Source organism: Leucoraja erinacea, chromosome 13 (genome assembly GCF_028641065.1).
Source record: "Leucoraja erinacea ecotype New England chromosome 13, Leri_hhj_1, whole genome shotgun sequence".
Taxonomy (NCBI): domain Eukaryota; kingdom Metazoa; phylum Chordata; class Chondrichthyes; order Rajiformes; family Rajidae; genus Leucoraja; species Leucoraja erinaceus.
In genome coordinates this window covers 54,146,621-54,166,559 of record NC_073389.1, presented here as the reverse complement: position 1 = coordinate 54,166,559, position 19,939 = coordinate 54,146,621, and the positions used below count along the sequence as shown (strand labels likewise).

Genomic DNA, 19,939 nt, shown 5'->3' with positions numbered 1-19,939 from the left:
CGCCATTCAATGTGATCATGGCTGATCATCCAAATCAATATCCCATACCTGCCTTCTCCCCATACCCCCCGATCCCTTTAGCCACAAGGGCCACATCTAAACCTCTTAAATCCAGCCAATGAACTGGCCTCAACTGCCTTCTGTGGCAGAGAATTCCACAGATTCACCAGGGAGGCTGGCCAGGTATATAAAGAAGGACAGTAAAAGCTTCTTTAGATATGTTAAGGGAAAAAGAGTAGCAAAGTCAAATGTGGGTCCCTTGAAGGCAGACAAGGGTGAAATTATTATGGGCAACGAGGAAATGGCAGAAGAGTTGAATAGGTACTTCTGATCTGTCTGCACTAAGGAAGACACAAACAATCTCCCAGATGTACTAAGGGGGTAGAGGAACTGAAATACATTTTCATTAGTTGAGAAATAGTATTTTGTAGGCTAATGGGACTGAAGGATGATAAATTCCCTGGACCTGATGGTCTGCATCCCAGGGTCCTCAGGGAGGTGGCTCCAGAAATAGTGGATGCATTGGTGATCATTTTCCAATGTTCAATAGATTCAGGATCAGTTCCTGTGGATTGGAGAATAGCTAATGTTATCCCACCTTACAAGAAAGGAGCGAGAGAGAAAACGGGAATTACAGACCAGTTAGCCTGACTTTGGTGGTGGGAATTTAAACTGAAGGTGGTAGAGGACCGAACAATAACAGCCTATTGCATCTTATCTATTTATTGGGTATATATATGGTCTGTGGTATATAAACCCACTGAACTTTTATCTCCCATTCTGTATTATGTTTACATATTCTGTTGAGCTGCAGCAAGCAAGAATTGTGTTGTCCTATCTGGGACACATGACAATAAAACTCTCTTGACTGTTGACTTGGACTTAAACAAATAAGGGTTCTTGGGGGCGAAAAAAGAGGTACCTTAAATTTAGTTGCCTCTTTTTAGGGTAACAATGGTAGCGTGTAGACAATTCCATGCTTTAATTGGGCGGGGGAACTACACAAAGCAGCCAGCAACTCTGGATAGAAGGAATTGGGCGATGTTTCATAGTACTCTGTAAACAATGTTATAAACGAGAAAACAAAACAGTGTATATTTATATATGAATATATAACCATATAAAAATATATATATAACAGTTCAGACAGAATCTCTGGACAAAAGGAAAATATTATGTTTTGGGTTGGGTCTGAAATAGGTTCCTGCACACCTTTGGAATGTGGAAGGAAACAAGAGCACCCGGAGAAAACCTATGTGATCAAAGGGCAAAGCAGCAAACTCTATACAGACAGCACGCATATTCAAGATCAATTCCAGGTCTTTGGCATTTTTAGGCAACAACTTTATGGCCAATGTACTGCCCCATAGTCTTAAACTTAATTAAAACATACAGTAGCTGTAAAGGGGGACATAGCGTGACTTGGAGATTTAAAACTGAAAATGGATATTTTCATTTTTTTAGTAACCAAAGTTATCAACGTATAATTTTAATGTGTTGGAAAACAAAATGTAGTGGCACAGCTGGTAGACTTGCTGCCTCACACGCCAGAGATCTGTGTTCGATCCTGTCCTTGGGCACTGTCTGTGTTGAATTTACAAATTCTCCCCTTAAACGTGTTGGTTTCCTCCCACATTCCAAAGATGCATTGGCTTTGTAGGTTAATTTGTCTCTGTACAATTGCCCCTAATGTGTAGGGAGTGGGTGAGGAAAGTGGGATAACAGAACATTTGTGAATGGGTGGACAAAAATGCTGGAGAAACTCAGCGGGTGAGGCAGCATTCATGGAGTGAAGGAAATAGGTAACGTTTCGGGTCGAGACCCTTCTTCATACTGGGGGGGACAGGAAGAAGAAAGGAAGAGGCGGAGACAGTGGGCTGAGGGAGAGCTGGAAAGGGGAGGAGAAAGCAGGATTTACCTGAAATTGAAGAAGTCAATGTTCATACCGCTGGGGTGTAAACTGTCCAAGTGAAATATGAGGTGCTGCTCCTCCAATTTACGGTGGCCATGGCCCAGAACAAAAAGGTCGGATTCAGACACGGCTGACACCTAGAGCAGTGGATGCAATAGATTAAGTTGGAGGAGGTGCAGGTGAACCTCTGCCGCACCTGGAAAGACTGATTGGGTCCTTGAATGGAGTCAAGGGGGGAGGTAAGGCGGCAAGTGTAGCATTTCCTGCGGTTGCACGGGAAAGTGCCCGGGGAGGGGGTGGTTTGGGTGGGAAGGGACGAAATTGACCAGGGAGTTACGGAGGGAGCGGTCTCTGTGGAAAGCCGAAAGGGGAGGAGATGGGAAGATGTGGCCAGTGGTGGGATCACATTGGTCGACAAAAATGCTGGAAAAAATCAGCGGGTAAGGCAGCATATATGGAGCGAAGGAATAGACGATGTTTTCCTTCTTCAGATTGATGTCGGGGGGGGACATGAAAAAGAAAGGAAGAGGCGGAGACAGTAGGCCGTGGGGGAGCCGGGAGGGGAAGAAGGGAGAAAGCAAGGACTACCTGAAATTAGAGAAGCCAATGTTCATACCGCTGGGCTGTAAACTGCCCAAGCAAATACATAGAATCATAAAAAATAGGTGCAGGAGTAGGCCATTCGGCCCTTCGAGCCTGCACCGCCATTCAATATGATTATGGCTGATCATCCAACTCAGTATCCTGTACCTGCCTTCTCTCCATACCCCCTAATCCCTTTAGCCACAAGGGCCACATCTAACTCCCTCTTAAATATAGCCAATGAACTGGCCTCAACTACCTTCTGTGGCAGAGAATTCCACAGATTCACCACTCTCTGTGTGAATTTTTTTTTCTCATCTTGGTCCTAAAGGATTTCCTTATCCTTAAACTGTGACCCCTTGTTCTGGACTTCCCCAACATCGGGAACAATCTTCCTGCATCTACCCTGTCCAACCACTTAAGAATTTTGTAAGTTTCTATAAGATCCCCCCTCAATCTTCTAAATTCTAGCGAGTACAAGCCGAGTCTATCCAGTCTTTCTTCATATGAAAGTCCTGACATCCCAGGAATCAGTCTGGTGAACCTTCTCTGTACTCCCTCTATGGCAAGAATGTCTTTCCTCAGATTAGGAGACCAAAACTGTACTCAATACTCCAGGTGTCTCACCAAGACCCTGTACAATTGCAGTAGAACCTCCCTGCTCCTATACTCAAATCCTTTTGCTATGAATGCTAACATACCATTCACTTTCTTCACGGCCTGGTGCACCTGCATGCCTACTTTCAATGGCTGGTGTACCATGACACCCATGTCTCGTTGCATCTCCCCTTTTCCTAATCGGCCACTATTCAAATATGAGGTGCTGCTCCTCCAATATGCGGTGGGCCTCACTCGGGCCATGGAGGAGGCCCAGGACAGAAAGGTCGGATTCGTAATGGGAAGGGGAGTTGAAGTGTTGAGCCACCGGGAGATCAGGTTGGTTATTGCAAACTGAGTGGAGGTGTTGGGCGAAGCAATCGCCAAGCCTAAGCTTGGTCTCACCGAGGTTGATCATACGTTGAATAATCCAACCACATTTTTGTTTGGAAGTGGAAAGATTGCAATGTATAAAAAGAGGTGAGATACTGTATTATAATTTTGCTGCATGTCATTGTAGTATATATCGTATCTTGATAGGTGAATGTGTTTAGTTTGTAACTTTATTTGAAGCAGAAATAATATGTGAATACTTCATTGAGCATAATTCCGACTGGTAACTACACACTTCGTCCAAGCACATTATCGCACGGGTCATTTAAGCCGTCTTAAATGATGACCCAAACTGTCATTTGACAACTTAAAAAGCTGCCGAGGTTGCTCGGCTGACAACAGAGAAAAAAAATTAAGTGAGAGCCCTGCAAGGTTTATAATATTTTTGACACTGTCATAGGCCTTTCTTACATATGCTGTCACAATGCACTGTAGTCTCTAAACAACCCTTCAGTAATTTTCCTTGCCCTCCATTTCAGAATAATAGTGTATTAAGCCGATAACTCGACACTAGCACTGGCAATAAATAAATAAATAAGCGCAGCTTTCTAGCTCCTTATCTCATTGGCCACGCTCAGCTGCAAATCTGGAGATGTGCATTTTCCACTGTAGCTTTTCACTGTACCTCAGTACACGTAACAATACACTAAACTAAACTATACGTTTTCACACTTCTGTACCTCTTGCCTGATGGGAGAGGGGAGAAGAAGGATTGACCGGGGTGCGACTCATCCTTGATTATGTTGCTGGCCTTGCTGAGGCAGCCTGAAGTGTAAATGGAGTCAATATATCTCCTGGTTCTTGTGTCTCTTCCTGAAACATTTCCGCTGTTGTTCCAGGGGAAACTTCAGAGCGAGGTCAAGAATCTTCGTGAACATCAGGATGATTGCACAAAGAAACAGCTGAGCCTAAAGCAACAAGAAAGTGAAATAAAGGTAAGAAACGTTACATGTAAGTGCACTGGGAGAGGGCCTGTCTCGTAACCAGGGACCTATCCGCTTGAACCAGAGATGCCGATTCCCAATTATCTCCATGTTATGTTTAACAAGGAACTGCAGATGCTGGTTTACACCAAGCGGTTTACTCAGCGGGTCAGGCAGCATCTCTGGAGAAAAGGAATAGGTGACCCATTGATTTCTGAATAAGGGTCTCGACCTGAAAGGTCACCCGGTTGTCTGACCCGCTGAGTTACATCAGCATTTTGTGTATCTCCAAGTTGAACCATGAACATGGAGGTGTACAATTCATTTCACATTCTCCTAATCTTTAGTTTTTAGTTTAGTTTAGAGATACACCGTGGAAACTAGCCCTTTGGCCCCGAGTCGGCACCGACCAGCGATCCACGCACATTAACACCACTAGGGGCAATTTATATTTACACCAAGCCAATTAGCCTATAAACCTGTACATCTTTGGAGTGTGGGAGACAACCAAAGATCTCTGAGAAATCCCACAGGGTCACTGGGAGAACGTACAGACTCTGTACAGTCACCACCCGTAGTTGGGGTCGAACTAGGGTCTACAGCGCTGCAAGTGCTGTAAGGCAGCAACTCTACTGCTGTACCACCGTGCTGCCCCTTTTGTGTTCTTAAAAGATAACTTAAAAGAACTACTCGCAGCGTCATTATGGGGCGGCACAATAGTGCAGCAGTTGCGTTGCTGCCTCACAGCGCCAGTGACTCGGATTCAATCCGGACAACGGGTGCTGTCTGTACGTAGTTTGTGCGTTCTCCCTGTGACTGCGTGGGTTTTCTCCAGGTGCTCCGATTTCCCCTCACACTCCAAAGACGTATGGGTTTGTAGTTTATTTGTCTTGGTATAAATATAAATTGTCCCTAGTGTGTGAAGGATAGTGTTAATGTGCGAGGATCGCAGGTCAGCGCGGTGGGCCGAAGGGCCTGTTTCCGCACTGTATCTCTAAACTAAACTAAATAGTTTTGTATCTCTAAACTAAACTAAATTTGTATTGGTTGAATGTTCAGAGTCACATCAAGGAGATGAAGGAAGAACTGTCGACTGAGTTCTCCGGATGGAGGAAGCAATTGGAAGAAGATGAGAAGACTGTACTGAAGATGATCGATGATGAGGAACAACGAGTGCTCTCCTGCATCAAGAGCGAATCTGACTCATTGGTAGAAAAGATGGATAATCTTCAACTATTCGAGAAGGAATCCCAAGACCAAGGCCAGAAGGATGCTCTCTCCTTTATTCAGGTACTGGTCCAAGCACACAGTCACTGCAGTATTTTCCCCCCACATTACAAAAGCGTACAGGCTTGTAGGGTAAATTGGCTTGGTATAAATGCACATTGTCCCTGGTGTGTGTAGGATAGTGTTAATGTGCTGGGATCAGTGGTCGGCACGGATTCTTTGGGCTGAAGGACCTGTTTCCCCAATGTATCTCTAAACTAAACTAAACTAAAATATCTAGACACAGAGTCGTCAAGCATTGAAACATGCCCCTTGAAAACAATGAAAACATTGATTCCCACCTCCCTGTCGGCTTTCCACCATTTCTGGACCTTTTTACTTCTAACTGGATCATCATTAGATACAGGCGTTCCTTGGAGTGCAGGAGAACAAAGGTGACCTTATGGAGCTATGGGCACGGTGGCGCAGCGATAGATTTGCCACCTTACAGCACCAGCAATCCGGGTTCAAACCTGACTATGGCTGTTGTTGTATGCAGTTTGTACGTTTCTCCCCGTGACCTGTGTGGGTTTTCTCCGAGTACTCTGGTTTCCTCCCACACTCCAAAGACGTGCAGGTTTGTAGGTTAATTTGGCTCCGGTAAGTAATGTAAATCGTCCCTAGTGTGCAGGAATGTGCGAGGTGATCGCTGGTCAGCGCGAACATAGTGGGCCGAAAGATCTGTTTCCACAATGTATCTCTAAAGTCTAAACTATAAGGCCATAAGGGGTTAATGATGACTGGAAAATTTCCCCACCTAGGAAATTAGACTTTGTCTCTGGAACTGATGCGCTACAATGCTGAGAACAATATTCTGCACTCTGTATCTTCCCCTTTGCTCTACCTATTGTATTTGAGTTTGACTTGATTTTATTTATGGATGGTATATCTGAGCTGATCAGATAGCATGCAGTACAAAGCTTTTCACTGTACCTCGGTACACGTGACAATAATAAACCTCAACCGAACCGTCGTGTGTCGCTATAAGTGGTGGAAGCTGTGGGGAGTTGATGAAAATATGTGGAGAATAAAATGTATTTAGTGTAAATTAGTGCTTTTGGGCAGTGGGCTGAAGGACCTGTGTAATTGTGATTCTTCACTGAAGCAAAAGCACTCTTGGTTTAATTCATAAGATCATAAGACATAGAAGCAGAATTGGGCCCATCATGACCGTTCCGCCATTCAATCATGGCTGATCTATTTTCCCCTCTCACCTCCATTCTCCTGCCTTCTCCCCAGAACATTTGACGCCCAAGAACCCATCTATCTCTGCTTTAAAAATACCCAAAGACTTGGCCTCCACAGCCATCTGTGTCAATTAATTCCACAGATTCACCATCCTCTGACTAAAGAAATTCCTCCACATCTCCTTTCTAAAGGTATGTCCTTTTATTCTGAGGCTGTGCCTTCTGGTTCTAGACTCTCCCACTACTGGAAACATCCTCGCTACATCCACTCTAACATTATCCAGAAGGTTTATGTTTATATTTATTGTAAGGTTTATTGATTGGTACGGGTGTCAGGGGTTATGGGGCAATGGCAGGAGAATGGGGTTGAGAGGGAAAGATAGAACAGCCAGGAGTGAATGGCAGAGTAGACTTGATGGGCCGAATGGCTTGACTCTGCGCCTGTAATCTATGAACTATATTTATTTCAATATATATTGACTGCTTTTATCACTTTTATTGACAGGACGTGAAGCAGCTCATTGCGAGGTAAGTCCTAAGTGAACAAGACTTGGTTCCATTGGGAATCCATCTATCTATATCTATCTTCTATCTTCTATATCTATGTATTCTTTCTATATCTATCTATTCTTATATCCTCTGTCTGTCTGTCTGTCTGTCTGTCTATCTATCTAGTCCTCTTCCGATTTGCGTTGTTTTTTAATTTGCGCAAAATCGGTACCCTATATCACAAGGATTTTTTGCCACCTTAAGCGCCGTTCTCCTCAGCTCCAAGCACACCAAGTTTTGTTCCGATCGGTGAAAAATTACAAAAGTTATTGGTCTATTATCGCCAAGTCAAGTCAAGTCAAGTCAAGTCAAGTTTATTTGTCACATACACATACGAGATGTGCAGTGAAATGAAAGTGGCAATGCTCGCGGAACAACAAAACAACCAAACAAATTATAAACACAATCATAACACACATATTATTTTACATAATAAATAATAGAAGGAAAAAACGTTCTGTACAGTTAGTCCCTGGTGAGAAAGGCGTTTACAGTCCGAATTGCCTCTGGGAAGAAACTCCTTCTCAACCTCTCCGTTCTCACTGCATGGCAACGGAGGCGTTTGCCTGACCGTAGCGGCTGGAACAGTCCGTTGCAGGGGTGGAAGAGGTCTCTCATGAATTTGTTTGCTCTGGAGTTGCACCTCCTGTTGTATAGTTCCTGCAGGGGGGTGAGTGAAGTTCCCATAGTGCGTTCGGCCGAACGCACTACTCTCTGCAGAGCCTTCTTGTCCTTGGCAGAGCAATTCCCGAACCAGATGGTAATGTTCCCGGACAAGATGCTTTCCACCGCCACTGCGTAGAAGCACTGGAGGATCCTCGGAGACACTCTGAATTTCCTCAATTGCCTGAGGTGGTAAAGGCGCTGCCTTGCCTTACTCACCAGTGCTGAGGCGTGTGATGACCATGTCATATCCTCAGAGATGTGGACTCCCAGATATTTAAAACAGTTCACCCTATCCACAGGATCCCCATTTATACTCAATGGAGTGTACGTCCTCGGATGATGTGCCCTCCTAAAGTCCATGATCAGCTCCTTCGTTTTTTTGATGTTCAAGAGGAGGCTGTTCTCCTGGCACCAGAGTGCTAGATCAGCCACCTCCTCCCGGTAGGCCCTCTCATCATTGTCTGAGATCAGGCCCACCACCACAGTGTCATCAGCAAACTTAATTATTGAATTGGAGCTGAACCTAGCCACACAGTCATGTGTGTACAGGGAGTACAATAGGGGGCTGAGGACGCAACCCTGGGGCGATCCTGTGCTCAGGGTGAGGGACTTCGATGTATTCCCTCCCATCTTGACTACCTGGGGCCTGGCGGTGAGAAAATCCAGGACCCAGGCACACAGGGAGGTGTTGAGCCCCAATTCCATTAGCTTCCCGGCCAGTCTGGTGGGGACTATCGTGTTGAAGGCTGAACTGTAGTCTATGAACAGCATCCTCACGTAGCCCCCCTTCTGGCTGTCCAGATGGGAGAGAGCGATGTGCAAGACCTGGGAGACCGCATCGTCCGTGGACCTGTTCGGACGGTATGCAAACTGCAACGGGTCCATGTTCCGAGGGAGGAAGACGCAGATGTGATTCTTCACCAGCCTCTCAAAGCATTTCATGACTACCGAGGTAAGGGCCACCGGACGGTAGTCATTCAGGCAGGCTGGGGAGGCATTTTTTGGTACCGGTACAATGATGGATTTTTTGAAGCAGGCAGGGACCACGGACTTGTCCAGGGAGAGGTTGAATAATGTAGTGAGCACTGGAGCTAGCTGCGTAGCACAGGACTTGAGTACTCGCCCCGAGATGCCATCGGGGCCTGCAGCTTTTCGGCAACACGGCAACACTCCTTCCAGCACCAGCTGTCAGTCACTGGCGCCGAGAATAAAGCTGAAGGAGCGGAGTGTGAGCTGTGTTCACGGGCGTGGGCTGGCTGTGTTTGCGGGTGGAGGCGGCTGGGTTCGCGGGTGGGGTCTGTGAGCATGACAGATGCTGGGGCCGAAAGCCGCTGAGTGACTTCGGAGCCGGCTCCTGAAGCCGGTGAGTGCGGCCAGAGCCGGAGCCTGGAACCGGTGAGTCCACACACACCCCTCCCCTACATCCCACCACGTCCCCAAACCCCTTTCTCCAACACCCCCCCCCTCCCCACAACACACACCCCCTCCCCCACATCCCCACACCCCCACACAAGGAGAACGTACCCCACACAAGGGAAAGTTTTCATATTTGTTCTAACTAACTCTTTTTTATCATTTTATCATTATTTTATTTACAATGTTTATGGGTATAACAGAATGATACAATCTGACGATGATGATAGTGACGATGATGATGATGATGCTGATGAAGATGGTGATGATGGTGATTATGAAGATAATGATGAGGAAGATAATGATTATAGTGGTGGTGAAGATAATGATGATGGTGATTATGAAGATGATGAAGTGCCTGAGGACGCTGATGATGATGACGATATTTTATTGCCACATGTCAGGTACAGTGAAATTCTTTGTTTTTGCACACAAAGTGCGAAAAGAGTCGCTACAAATTTACAACAAAGTGCTCATCCCTTCTTCGTCACGGATCTCTTTGTTCCCTCAGCGCCCCCACACGCTGGTCCCTCTTTGTCTATCACGGCCCCTATATGTTCCGATCGACATGTTCGGGCCAAGACTGCGAGCATTCGCTCCATGCCGGTTTCTTCGTAAGCCGTGGTGCCGCTGCTCTCCAGGAGTGTCGCAGCCCTCTGGGAGAGCCAGGAGCCAGGGAGAAACTGAAGTGTACATCTTTACTTTGGAGATATTGCATAGAAACAGGCCCTTCGGCCCACCGAGTCCACGCCGACCATCAAGTATCCATTCACGATAGTTGCATGTTTCAGTTTCAGATTAGTTTATTGTCGCTTGGACCGAGGTACTGAGTAAAGCAATTATTGCTTGCTATCCAATCAGCAGAAAGACAATACATGATTACAATCAAACATAGAAAATAGGTGCAGGAGTAGAGGCCATTCGGCCCTTCAAGCCTGCACCATCATTCAATATGATCATGGCTGATCATTCAACTCAGTATCCTGTATGTGCCTTCTCTCCATACCCCCTGATCCCTTTAGCCACAAGGGCCACATCTTACTCCCTCTTAAATATAGCCAATAAACTGGCCTCAACTACCTTCTGTGGCAGAGAATTACACAGATTCACCACTCTCTGTGTGAAAAATGTTTTCCTCATCTCGGTCCTAAAGGAATTCCCCCTTATCCTTAAACTGTGACCCATTGTTCTGGACCTCCCCAACATCGGGAACAATCTTCCTGCATCTAGCCTGTCCAACCCCTTAAGAATTTTGTAAGTTCCCCCCTCAATCTTCTAAATTCTAGCAAGTACATGCCGAGTCTATCCAGTCTTTCTTCATATGAAAGTCTTGACATCCCAGGAATCGGTCTGGTGAACCTTCTCTGTACCCCCTCTATGGCAAGAATGTCTTTCCTCAGATTTGGAGCCCAAAACTGTACGCAATACCCTGTACAACTGCAGTAGAATTTCCCTGCTCCTATACTCAAATCCTTTTGCTATGAATGCTAACATACCATTCGCACCTGCATGCCTACTTTTAATGACTGGTGTACTATGACACCCAGGTCTCGTTGCATCTCCCCCTTTCCTAATTGGCCACCATTCAGATAATAGTCTACTTTCCTGTTTTTGCCACCAGTGGATAACCTCACATTTATCCACATTATACTGTATCTACCATGCATTTGCCCACTCACCCAGTCTATCCAAGTCACCTTGCAGCCTCCTAGCATCCTCCTCACACCTAACACTGCCCCCCACCTTCGTGTCATCCGCAAACTTGGAGATGTTGCAATCAATTCCCTCGTCCAAATCATTAATATATATTGTAAATAGCTGGGGTCCCAGCACTGAGCCTTGTGGTACCCCACTAGTCGCTGCCTGCCATTCTGAAAAAGAACCGTTTACTCCTACCCTTTGCTTCCTATCTGACAGCCAGTTCTCTATCCACATCAATACTGAACCCCCAATACCGTGTGCTTTAAGTTTGTATACTAATCTCTTATGTGGGACCTTGTCGAAAGCCTTCTGAAAGTCCAGATATAACACATCCACTGGTTCTCCCTTATCCACTCTACTAGTTACATCCTCGAAAAATTCTATAAGATTCGTCAGACATGATATACCTTTCGTAAATCCATGCTGACTTTGTCCAATGATTTCACCACTTTCCAAATGTGTTGCTATCCCATCTTTAATAACTGATTCTAGCAGTTTCCCCACTACCAATGTTAGATTAATTGGTCTGTAATTCCCCGTTTTATCTCCCCCCTTTTTTAAAAAGTGGAGTTACCATAGCTACCCTCCAATCCTCAGGAACTACTCCAGAATCTAACGAGTTTAAAAAAATTATCACTAATGCATCCACTATTTCTAGGGCTACTTCCTTAAGTACTCTGGGATGCAGCCTATCTGGCCCTGGGGATTTATCGGCCTTTAATTCATTCAATTTACCCAACACCACTTCCAGGCTAACCTGGATTTCACTCAGTTCCTCCATCTTATTTGACCCCCGGTCCCCTGCTATTTGCGGCAGATTATTTATGTCTTCCTTAGTGAAGACAGAACCAAAGTAGTTATTCAATTGGTCTGCCATGTCCTTGTTCCCCATGATCAATTCACCTGTTTCCAACTGTAAGGGACCTAGATTTGTTTTAACTAATCTTTTTCTCTTCACTTATCTATAAAAACTTTTGCAGTCAGCTTTTATGTTCCCTGCACAGTTTTCTTTCATAATCTATTTTCCCTTTCCTAATTAAGCCCTTTGTCCTCCTCTGCTGGACTGAATTTCTCCCAGTCCTCTGGTAGGCTGTTTTTTCTGGCTAATTTGTATGCTTCATCTTTTGTTTTCATACTTGTTTCCCTTACCTCACATAATTCATGAGGAGATGCGAAAGGATTTAAAAGGAGTAAATTGGGACAGTTTGTTTTATGGAAAAGATGTGGAAGAGAAATGGAGTATATTTAAAGGTGAAATTTTAAGAGTACAGAATCTTTATGTCCCTGTTCGGTTGAAAGGAAATCATAAAAATTGTAAAGAGCCATGGTTTTCAAGGGAAATTGGACACTTGGTTCGGAAAAAGAGGGAGATCTACAATAATTATAGGCAGAATGGAGTAAATGAGGTGCTTGAGGAGTATAAAGAATGTAAAAAGAATCTTAAGAAAGAAATTAGAAAAGCTAAAAGAAGATATGAGGTTGCTTTGGCAAGTAAGGTAAAAGTAAATCCGAAGGGTTTCTACCGCTATATTAATAGCAAAAGGATAACGAGGGATAAAATTGGTCCATTAGAGAGTCAGAGTGGACAACTATATGCAGAGCCAAAAGAGATGGGGGAGATATTGAACAGTTTCTTTTCTTCGGTATTCACCAAGGAGAAGGATATTGAATTATGTGAGGTAAGGGAAACAAGTAGAGTAGCTATGGAAATTATGAGATTCAAAGAAGAGGAAGTACTGACACTTTTGAGAAATATAAAAGTGGATAAGTCTCCAGGTCCGGACAGGATATTCCCTAGGACATTGAGGGAAGTTAGTGTAGAAATAGCAGGGGCTATGGCAGAAATATTTCAAGTGTCATTAGAAACGGGAATAGTGCCGGGGGATTGGCGTACTGCGCATGTTGTTCAATTGTTTAAAAAGGAGTCTAAGAGTAAACCTAGCAATTATAGACCTGTTAGTTTGACGTCAGTGGTGGGCAAATTAATGGAAAGAATGCTTAGAGATAATATATATAAGCAACTGGATAAATAGGGTCTGATTAGGAACAGTCAACATGGATTTGTGCCTGGAAGGTCATGTTTGACTAATCTTGAATTTTTTGAAGATGTTACTCGGGAAATTGATGAGGGTAAAGCAGTGGATGTTGTGTATATGGACTTCAGTAAGGCCTTTGACAAGGTTCCTCATGGAAGGTTGGTTAAGAAGGTTCAATGGTTGGGTATTAATGGTGGAGTAGCAAGATGGATTCAACAGTGGCTGAATGGGAGATGCCAGAGAGTAATGGTGGATGGTTGTTTGTCAGGTTGGAGGCCAGTGACGAGTGGGGTGCCACAGGGATCTGTGTTGGGTCCACTGTTGTTTGTCATGTACATCAATGATCTGGATGATGGTGTGGTAAATTGGATTAGTAAGTATGCAGATGATACTAAGATAGGTGGGGTTGCGGGTAATGAAGTAGAGTTTCAAAGTCTACAGAGAGATTTATGCCAGTTGGAAGAGTGGGCAGAAAGATGGCAGATGGAGTTTAATGCTGATAAGTGTGAGGTGCTACATCTTGGCAGGACAAATCAAAATAGGACGTACATGGTAAATGGTAGGGAATTGAAGAATGTAGGTGAACCGAGGGATCTGGGAATAACTGTGCACAGTTCCCTGAAAGTGGAATCTCATGTAGATAGGGTGGTAAAGAAAAAGCTTTTGGTGTGCTGGCCTTTATAAATCAGAGCATTGAGTATAGAAGTTGGGATGTAATGTTAAAATTGTACAAGGCATTGGTGAGGCCAATTCTGGAGTATGGTGTACAATTTTGGTCGCCTAATTATAGGAAGGATGTCAACAAAATAGAGAGAGTACAGAGGAGATTTACTAGAATGTTGCCTGGGTTTCAGCAACTAAGTTCCAGAGAAAGGTTGAACAAGTTAGGGCTTTATTCTTTGGAGCGCAGAAGGTTAAGGGGGGACTTGATAGAGGTTTTTAAAATGATGAGAGGGATAGACGTGGAAAAGCTTTTCCCACTGAGAGTAGGGAAGATTCAAACAAGGGGACATGACTTGAGAATTAAGGAACTGAAGTTTAGGGGTAACATGAGGGGGAACTTCTTTACTCAGAGAGTGGTGGCTGTGTGGAATGAGCTTCCAGTGAAGGTGGTGGAGGCAGGTTCGTTTTTATCATTTAAAAATAAATTGGATAGTTATATGGACGGGAAGGGAATGGAAGGTTATGGTCTGAGCGCAGGTATATGGGACTAGGGGAGAATATGTGTTCGGCACGGACTAGAAGGGTCGAGATGGCCTGTTTCCGTGCTGTAATTGTTATATGGTTATTATATGGTTATACTATCCCTGATTTCCCTTGTTATCCACGGATGCACTACCTTCCGTGATTTATTCTTTTGCCAAACTGGGATGAACAATTGTTATAGTTCATCCATGCAGTCTTTAAATGCCTTCCATTGCACATCCACCGTCAACCCTTTAAGAATCAATTGCCAGTCTATCTTGGCCAATTCACGTCTCATACCCTCAAAGTTACCTTTCTTTAAGTTCAGGACCCTTGTTTCCGAATTAACTATGTCACTCTCCATCATAATGAAGAACTCAACCATATTATGGTCACTCTTGCCCAAGGGGCCACGCACAACAACACTGCTAACTAACCCTTCCTCATTACTCAATACCCAGTCTAGAATAGCCTGCTCTCTCGTTGGTTCCTCTACATGTTGGTTTAGAAAACTATCCCGCATACATTCCAAGCACCCCTTCTTCAGCACCCTTGCCAATTTGATTCACCCAATCTATATGTAGATTGAAGTCACCCATTATAACTATTTTACCTTTGTTGTACGCATTTCTAATTTCCTGTTTGATGCCATCACCAACTCCACTACTACTGTTAGGTGGCCTGTACACAACTCCCACTAGCATTCTCTGCCCCTTAGTGTTTTGCAGCTCTACCCATGTCGATTCCACATCCTCCAAGCTAATGTCCTGCCTTTCTATTGCGTTAATATCCTCTCTAACCAGCAACGCTACCCCACCTCCTTTTACAGTGTATTTACCATTTACAATGTATAGATACATGATAAGGGAATAACGTTTAGCCAGCGAAGTCTGATAAAGGATAGTCCGAGGGTCACCAAAGAGATTGATAATTGTTAATGTACAAAGGAAATAAAGATGCTGGTTTACACCAGTATTGTAGGCTCCACTTTTCCTTAATCAGCGTTTCTGGCATTGATTTGACCTTTTGCTTACCTTTCATTTGTTCTATGTTCCTTTTTATATCTCTTGTTTCCCTCTCACCTGATTCTCAGCCTAAAGAAAGGTCTCGACCCGAAACGTCACCTATTTGTTTTCTCCAGAGATGCCGTTTTGTGCCTATCTGCCCTACACACCAGGGACAATTTATAGAGGGACAATGAACCTACAAACCTGTACGTCTTTGGGATGTGGGAGGAAACGGAGCATCGGAGAAAACCCACACAGGTCACGGGGAGAACGTACAATCTTCATACCATAGCACTCATAGTCAGAAGCGAACCCGAGTCTCTGGCGCAGTGAGGCAGCAACTCTACTATTGTGTCTCCGTGCAGCCCACACTTCAGACTAACTAACCAACCAGCATGTCTTTGTGAGGGGGAAGGAAACTTGGTCAGGCCACATTTAGAGCATTGTGAGCAATTTTGGGCCCCATATCTGAGGACGGATGTGGAGGGGATCCAGAGGAGGTTTACAAGAATGATCCCAGGGATGAGTGCGTTAACATACGATGAGCGTTTGGCGGCACTGGGCCTGTACTCGCTGGAGTTTAGAAGGAAGAGGATCATTGAAACTTACCGAATAGTGAAAGGCATGGATACAGTGGATGTGGCGAGGATGTTTCCACTGGTGGGATAAACAGACCAGTCATGATTGAATGGTGTGGTAGACTGGCCTAATTCTGCTCCTAGAACTTATGATCTTATGAATGGCCCTGGGAAATCTCCACAGTCACCAAAAAAACAATATAGATTTTACAGTTGGTAGCAGTGTAGCATTAATAAATTGTAATTTAGTTTAGTTTAGAGATACAGTGCAGAAACATGGCTCTTCAGCCCACCGAGGGATATGGGGAGAAGGCAGGAACGGGGTACTGATTTTGGATGATCAGCCATGATCACATCGAATGGTGGTGCTGGCTCGAAGGGCCGAATGGCCTCGTGCACCTATTGTCTATGTTTCTATCCTACACACACCAAAGACAATTTTACATTCATGCCAAGCCAATTAACCTACAAACCTGAATGTCTTTGGAGTGTGGGAGGAAACCGGAGCACCCAAAGAAAACCCATGCAGTCACTCGGAGAACGTACAAACTCCGTACAGACAGCACCCGTAGTCGGGATCTCTGGCGCTGTAAGGCAGCAACTCTACCGCTGCACCATTGTGCCACCCAAAATTGTAATTATTTGAAGATTCTAAATTAATAAAACCACTCTTCACTCTTTCATTATAGAAACACTATATCTCAGGATATCAGCGTGGACCTGTCCACCATCACGGCTTATATCCAAATGAAGATGAACGAATATCAAAAGTACCAGGAAAGCATTCCGGAAACTATCAATGAAAAATCCCGTCAATTGCACCAGTTACAAGTGCAATCTTTGCTGCCAAATGACGCTGCATTGGACGACTGAGTTTCCCGATACAATGAATGGTGCCTCGTCTGCCTTTGTGTGTGGAGTATAGCAGCCTCTCTCAGGGAGTAGTTCAGGTTTGCTGTACAAATCTTACCAGACGAGTGAAGAGAGAGAGAAAAAAAAGATAGAGTGCTGGAGTAATTCGGCAGGTCAGGCAGCAACTCTGGAGAACATGGATTGGCGACTTCTTGTGTCCCGACCTCACACACATACAGGTGCGTACACACACATGTATGCACGCACATACACACACACACACACACACACACACACACACTTGTATGCACTCACTTACACACACACACAAAGCATAGATTCACACACACATATAGTACAAATACACTAAGTATATGCCTATCACAAACCAGACTTTGTCCAGCCCCTCTCTTCCAGCTTTCCCTCCCACCCACCCCACCACTATCAATCTGAAGAGGGGTCCCGATCTGAAACGTCACCTATCCATGTTCTCCAGAGATGCTGCCTGACCCGCTGAGTTATTCCAGCACTCCAGAATGTCTAAACTTACATATTTAGTTTAGTTTAGAGATAGTTTAGTCACGGGGAGAACATGTCCCCGTCCCGTCCCCCCCCCCCCGTTCATTAACCTTTTGCTACTCTTGGGCAATGAGTTCAGATTAGTTTATTGTCACGTGTACTGAGATATAGTGAAAAGCTTTTGTTGCGTGCTAACCAGTCAGGGGAAAGACAATACATGATTACAATCGAGGCATTTACTCTACATACTGTACATACATGATAAGGATATAACGTTTAGTGCAAGATCAAGCCAACACAGTCCAATCAAGGATAATCCGATGGTCACCAATGAGGTATATAGTAGTTCAGGACTGCTCTCTGCTTGTGGTAGGATGGTTCAGTTGCCTCATAACAGCTGGGAAGAAACTGTCCTTAAATCTGCAGGTGTGCGTTATCACACTTCTGTACCTTTTGCCCAATGGGAGAGGACAGAAGAGAGGGTGACCAGGGTGAGATTGGACTATGATTATTTAGAATCCTTGGAATTTAGAAGAATGAGAGGGGATCTTATAGAAACATATATGATTCTTAAGGGATTGGACAGGCTTGATGCAGGAAAAATGTTCCCCATGTTGCGAGAGTCCAGAACCAGGGGTCACAGTTTACGAATAAGGGGTAGGCCATTTCGGACTGAGATGAGGAAAAACGTCTTCACCCAGAGAGTTGTGAATCTGGAATTCTCTGCCACAGAAGGTAGTGGAGGCCAATTCACTGGATGTTTTCAAGAGAGAGATTTAGCTCTTAGGGCTAATGGAACCAAGGAATATGGGGAGAAAGCAGGAAAGGGGAACTGATTTTAGATCAGGAAGAACAAAGAAGGGAAGAGATTGAACTTTTTTTCACCTTCCATTACAGTGTGGAATGTGGAGGAGTCGCTGTGGTGGATTTTTGTTAAAATGATCACTTGCAAAAATTTATCTCCTGGTATTATTAGACTATCTAATAGTACCACCAGGGGGTGCCGCATGATGGCTGCCTTGCCTACGGATCTGTCTTTTTGTACTTTTTTGTTATTTTTGGGTGTTTTAAAAGTTTTATGTTAATATTCTCAGGTTTGTTTTATGTGGGGTGTGGGGGAGTGGGTTGGAGGAAACTTTTTTTTCATTCTCTTACCTTACCGGAGATGCGATTGTTTTCCGGATTGTATCTCCGGTTGCTCTGCGGCTTAACATCGTGGAGCTGGCAGCCTTGCTCGGAACTGAGCCTCACCGCTGGGATGTGGACTTACCATCGGAGCCGATCCCTTACCTGGGATCGACGCTCCAACCACGGCCTGTGGATATCACCATCGAGGAGCTCGCAGTCTCGGGCAGCGACCAATGTCGGGAAGCTCCAGTCACAGAAGGTTTTGACCAGCCCTGACCCGGGGTCAGATCACCCGGCGCGGGGGAGCTGAGATTCCACCCCGATGCAGGAGCTTAATCGCCTCAATGCGGAGGGCCCGGCCACCGGCCATGGGAGCCAAGATCGCCCCATCAACGGAAGGCTCGAAGCCCCCGACAGCGGGAGAACAAAGAAGGGAAGAGATTGAACTTTTTTTCACCTTCATCACAGTGAGGAATGTGGAGTCACAGTGGTGGATGTTTATGTTAAAATGTATTTTGTGTGTTCTGTTGCTTTTTATTGGTAACTGTATGGCAAATGAAATTCCTTGTATGTTGCAAAACATACTTGGCTAATAAAGTATGATTATGATCTATGCAAGCTGTTGAAGATTCCATTAATGCTGCCTGTATCTGAGTTAAATGCTGCCAATTGTCTCATTGACTGCCAAATAAATAATGATAACTGACTCCTAGGGGTTGTCTTTGTGGAGTTTCCTCTTTTTTTCCTGTGGTCATGTGGCTTTGCCTGTGGGTGCCATAGTGTCATAGAATGATACAGCATGGAAACAGGCCTAACTTGCCCACACCGACCAACATGTCCCATCTGCACTAGTCCCACCTGCCTGCGTTTGGTCCATATTCCTCCAAACATGTACGATCCATGTACTGTACCTGTCTATCTGTTTTTCAAATGTTGGGATAGTCTTAAATAGTGCTCTGATTTCCTCCCAAAAACGTACGGTTTTGGAGGTTAATCAGCCGTCTGTAAACTACCCCAAGTGAGTGATATTTGAGTTACCAAACAGCCACACTAAGTGAAAAACAACAACACACAGTCACATAAAATAAAATTTAACATCGACAACATCCACAGTGGAATCCACATTCCTCGCTGTGATGTTCAGGCATCTTCCTCCTTTGTTCACCCCGTGGTGGTCGGGGCCTTTGAATCCTCCGCACTTGCTGCTGCCGACGGTCCGACATTCAAGCTTTCTCGTCGGGATGATGGAAACTCCGGCGTCGGAACGGATCGGAACACTTGGAGTTTTCCCCAATTACCCACCCCCATAAAACAAACCAAGAAGCACTAAATCATACTTTTAAAACATACTTAAAATAATAAAAACAGAGAGGGCACTGACAGACTGTTGGCGAGGCAGCCGTCAATGTGGGCGTGGTGGATACAGGACTGTTCCTGTCCTGTGC

The 19,939-nt window shown here is 44.7% G+C and overlaps 1 protein-coding gene across 1 annotated transcript in view; it reads left to right on the top strand.

The window, feature by feature from the left end:
• Window positions 1–19,603, top strand: part of LOC129703068 (E3 ubiquitin/ISG15 ligase TRIM25-like) — a 44,858-nt gene extending 25,255 nt beyond the window's left edge. Inside the window, exons 2-6 of the mRNA XM_055645259.1 lie at window positions 4,324–4,419; window positions 5,467–5,697; window positions 7,366–7,388; window positions 9,692–9,892; window positions 16,685–19,603. Of these exons, the coding sequence (XP_055501234.1) occupies window positions 4,324–4,419; window positions 5,467–5,697; window positions 7,366–7,388; window positions 9,692–9,892; window positions 16,685–16,868 (735 nt within the window). The 3' untranslated portion in view covers window positions 16,869–19,603. The remainder of the gene's footprint in view (window positions 1–4,323; window positions 4,420–5,466; window positions 5,698–7,365; window positions 7,389–9,691; window positions 9,893–16,684) is intronic.
• The last annotated feature ends 336 nt before the right edge of the window (window positions 19,604–19,939 follow it).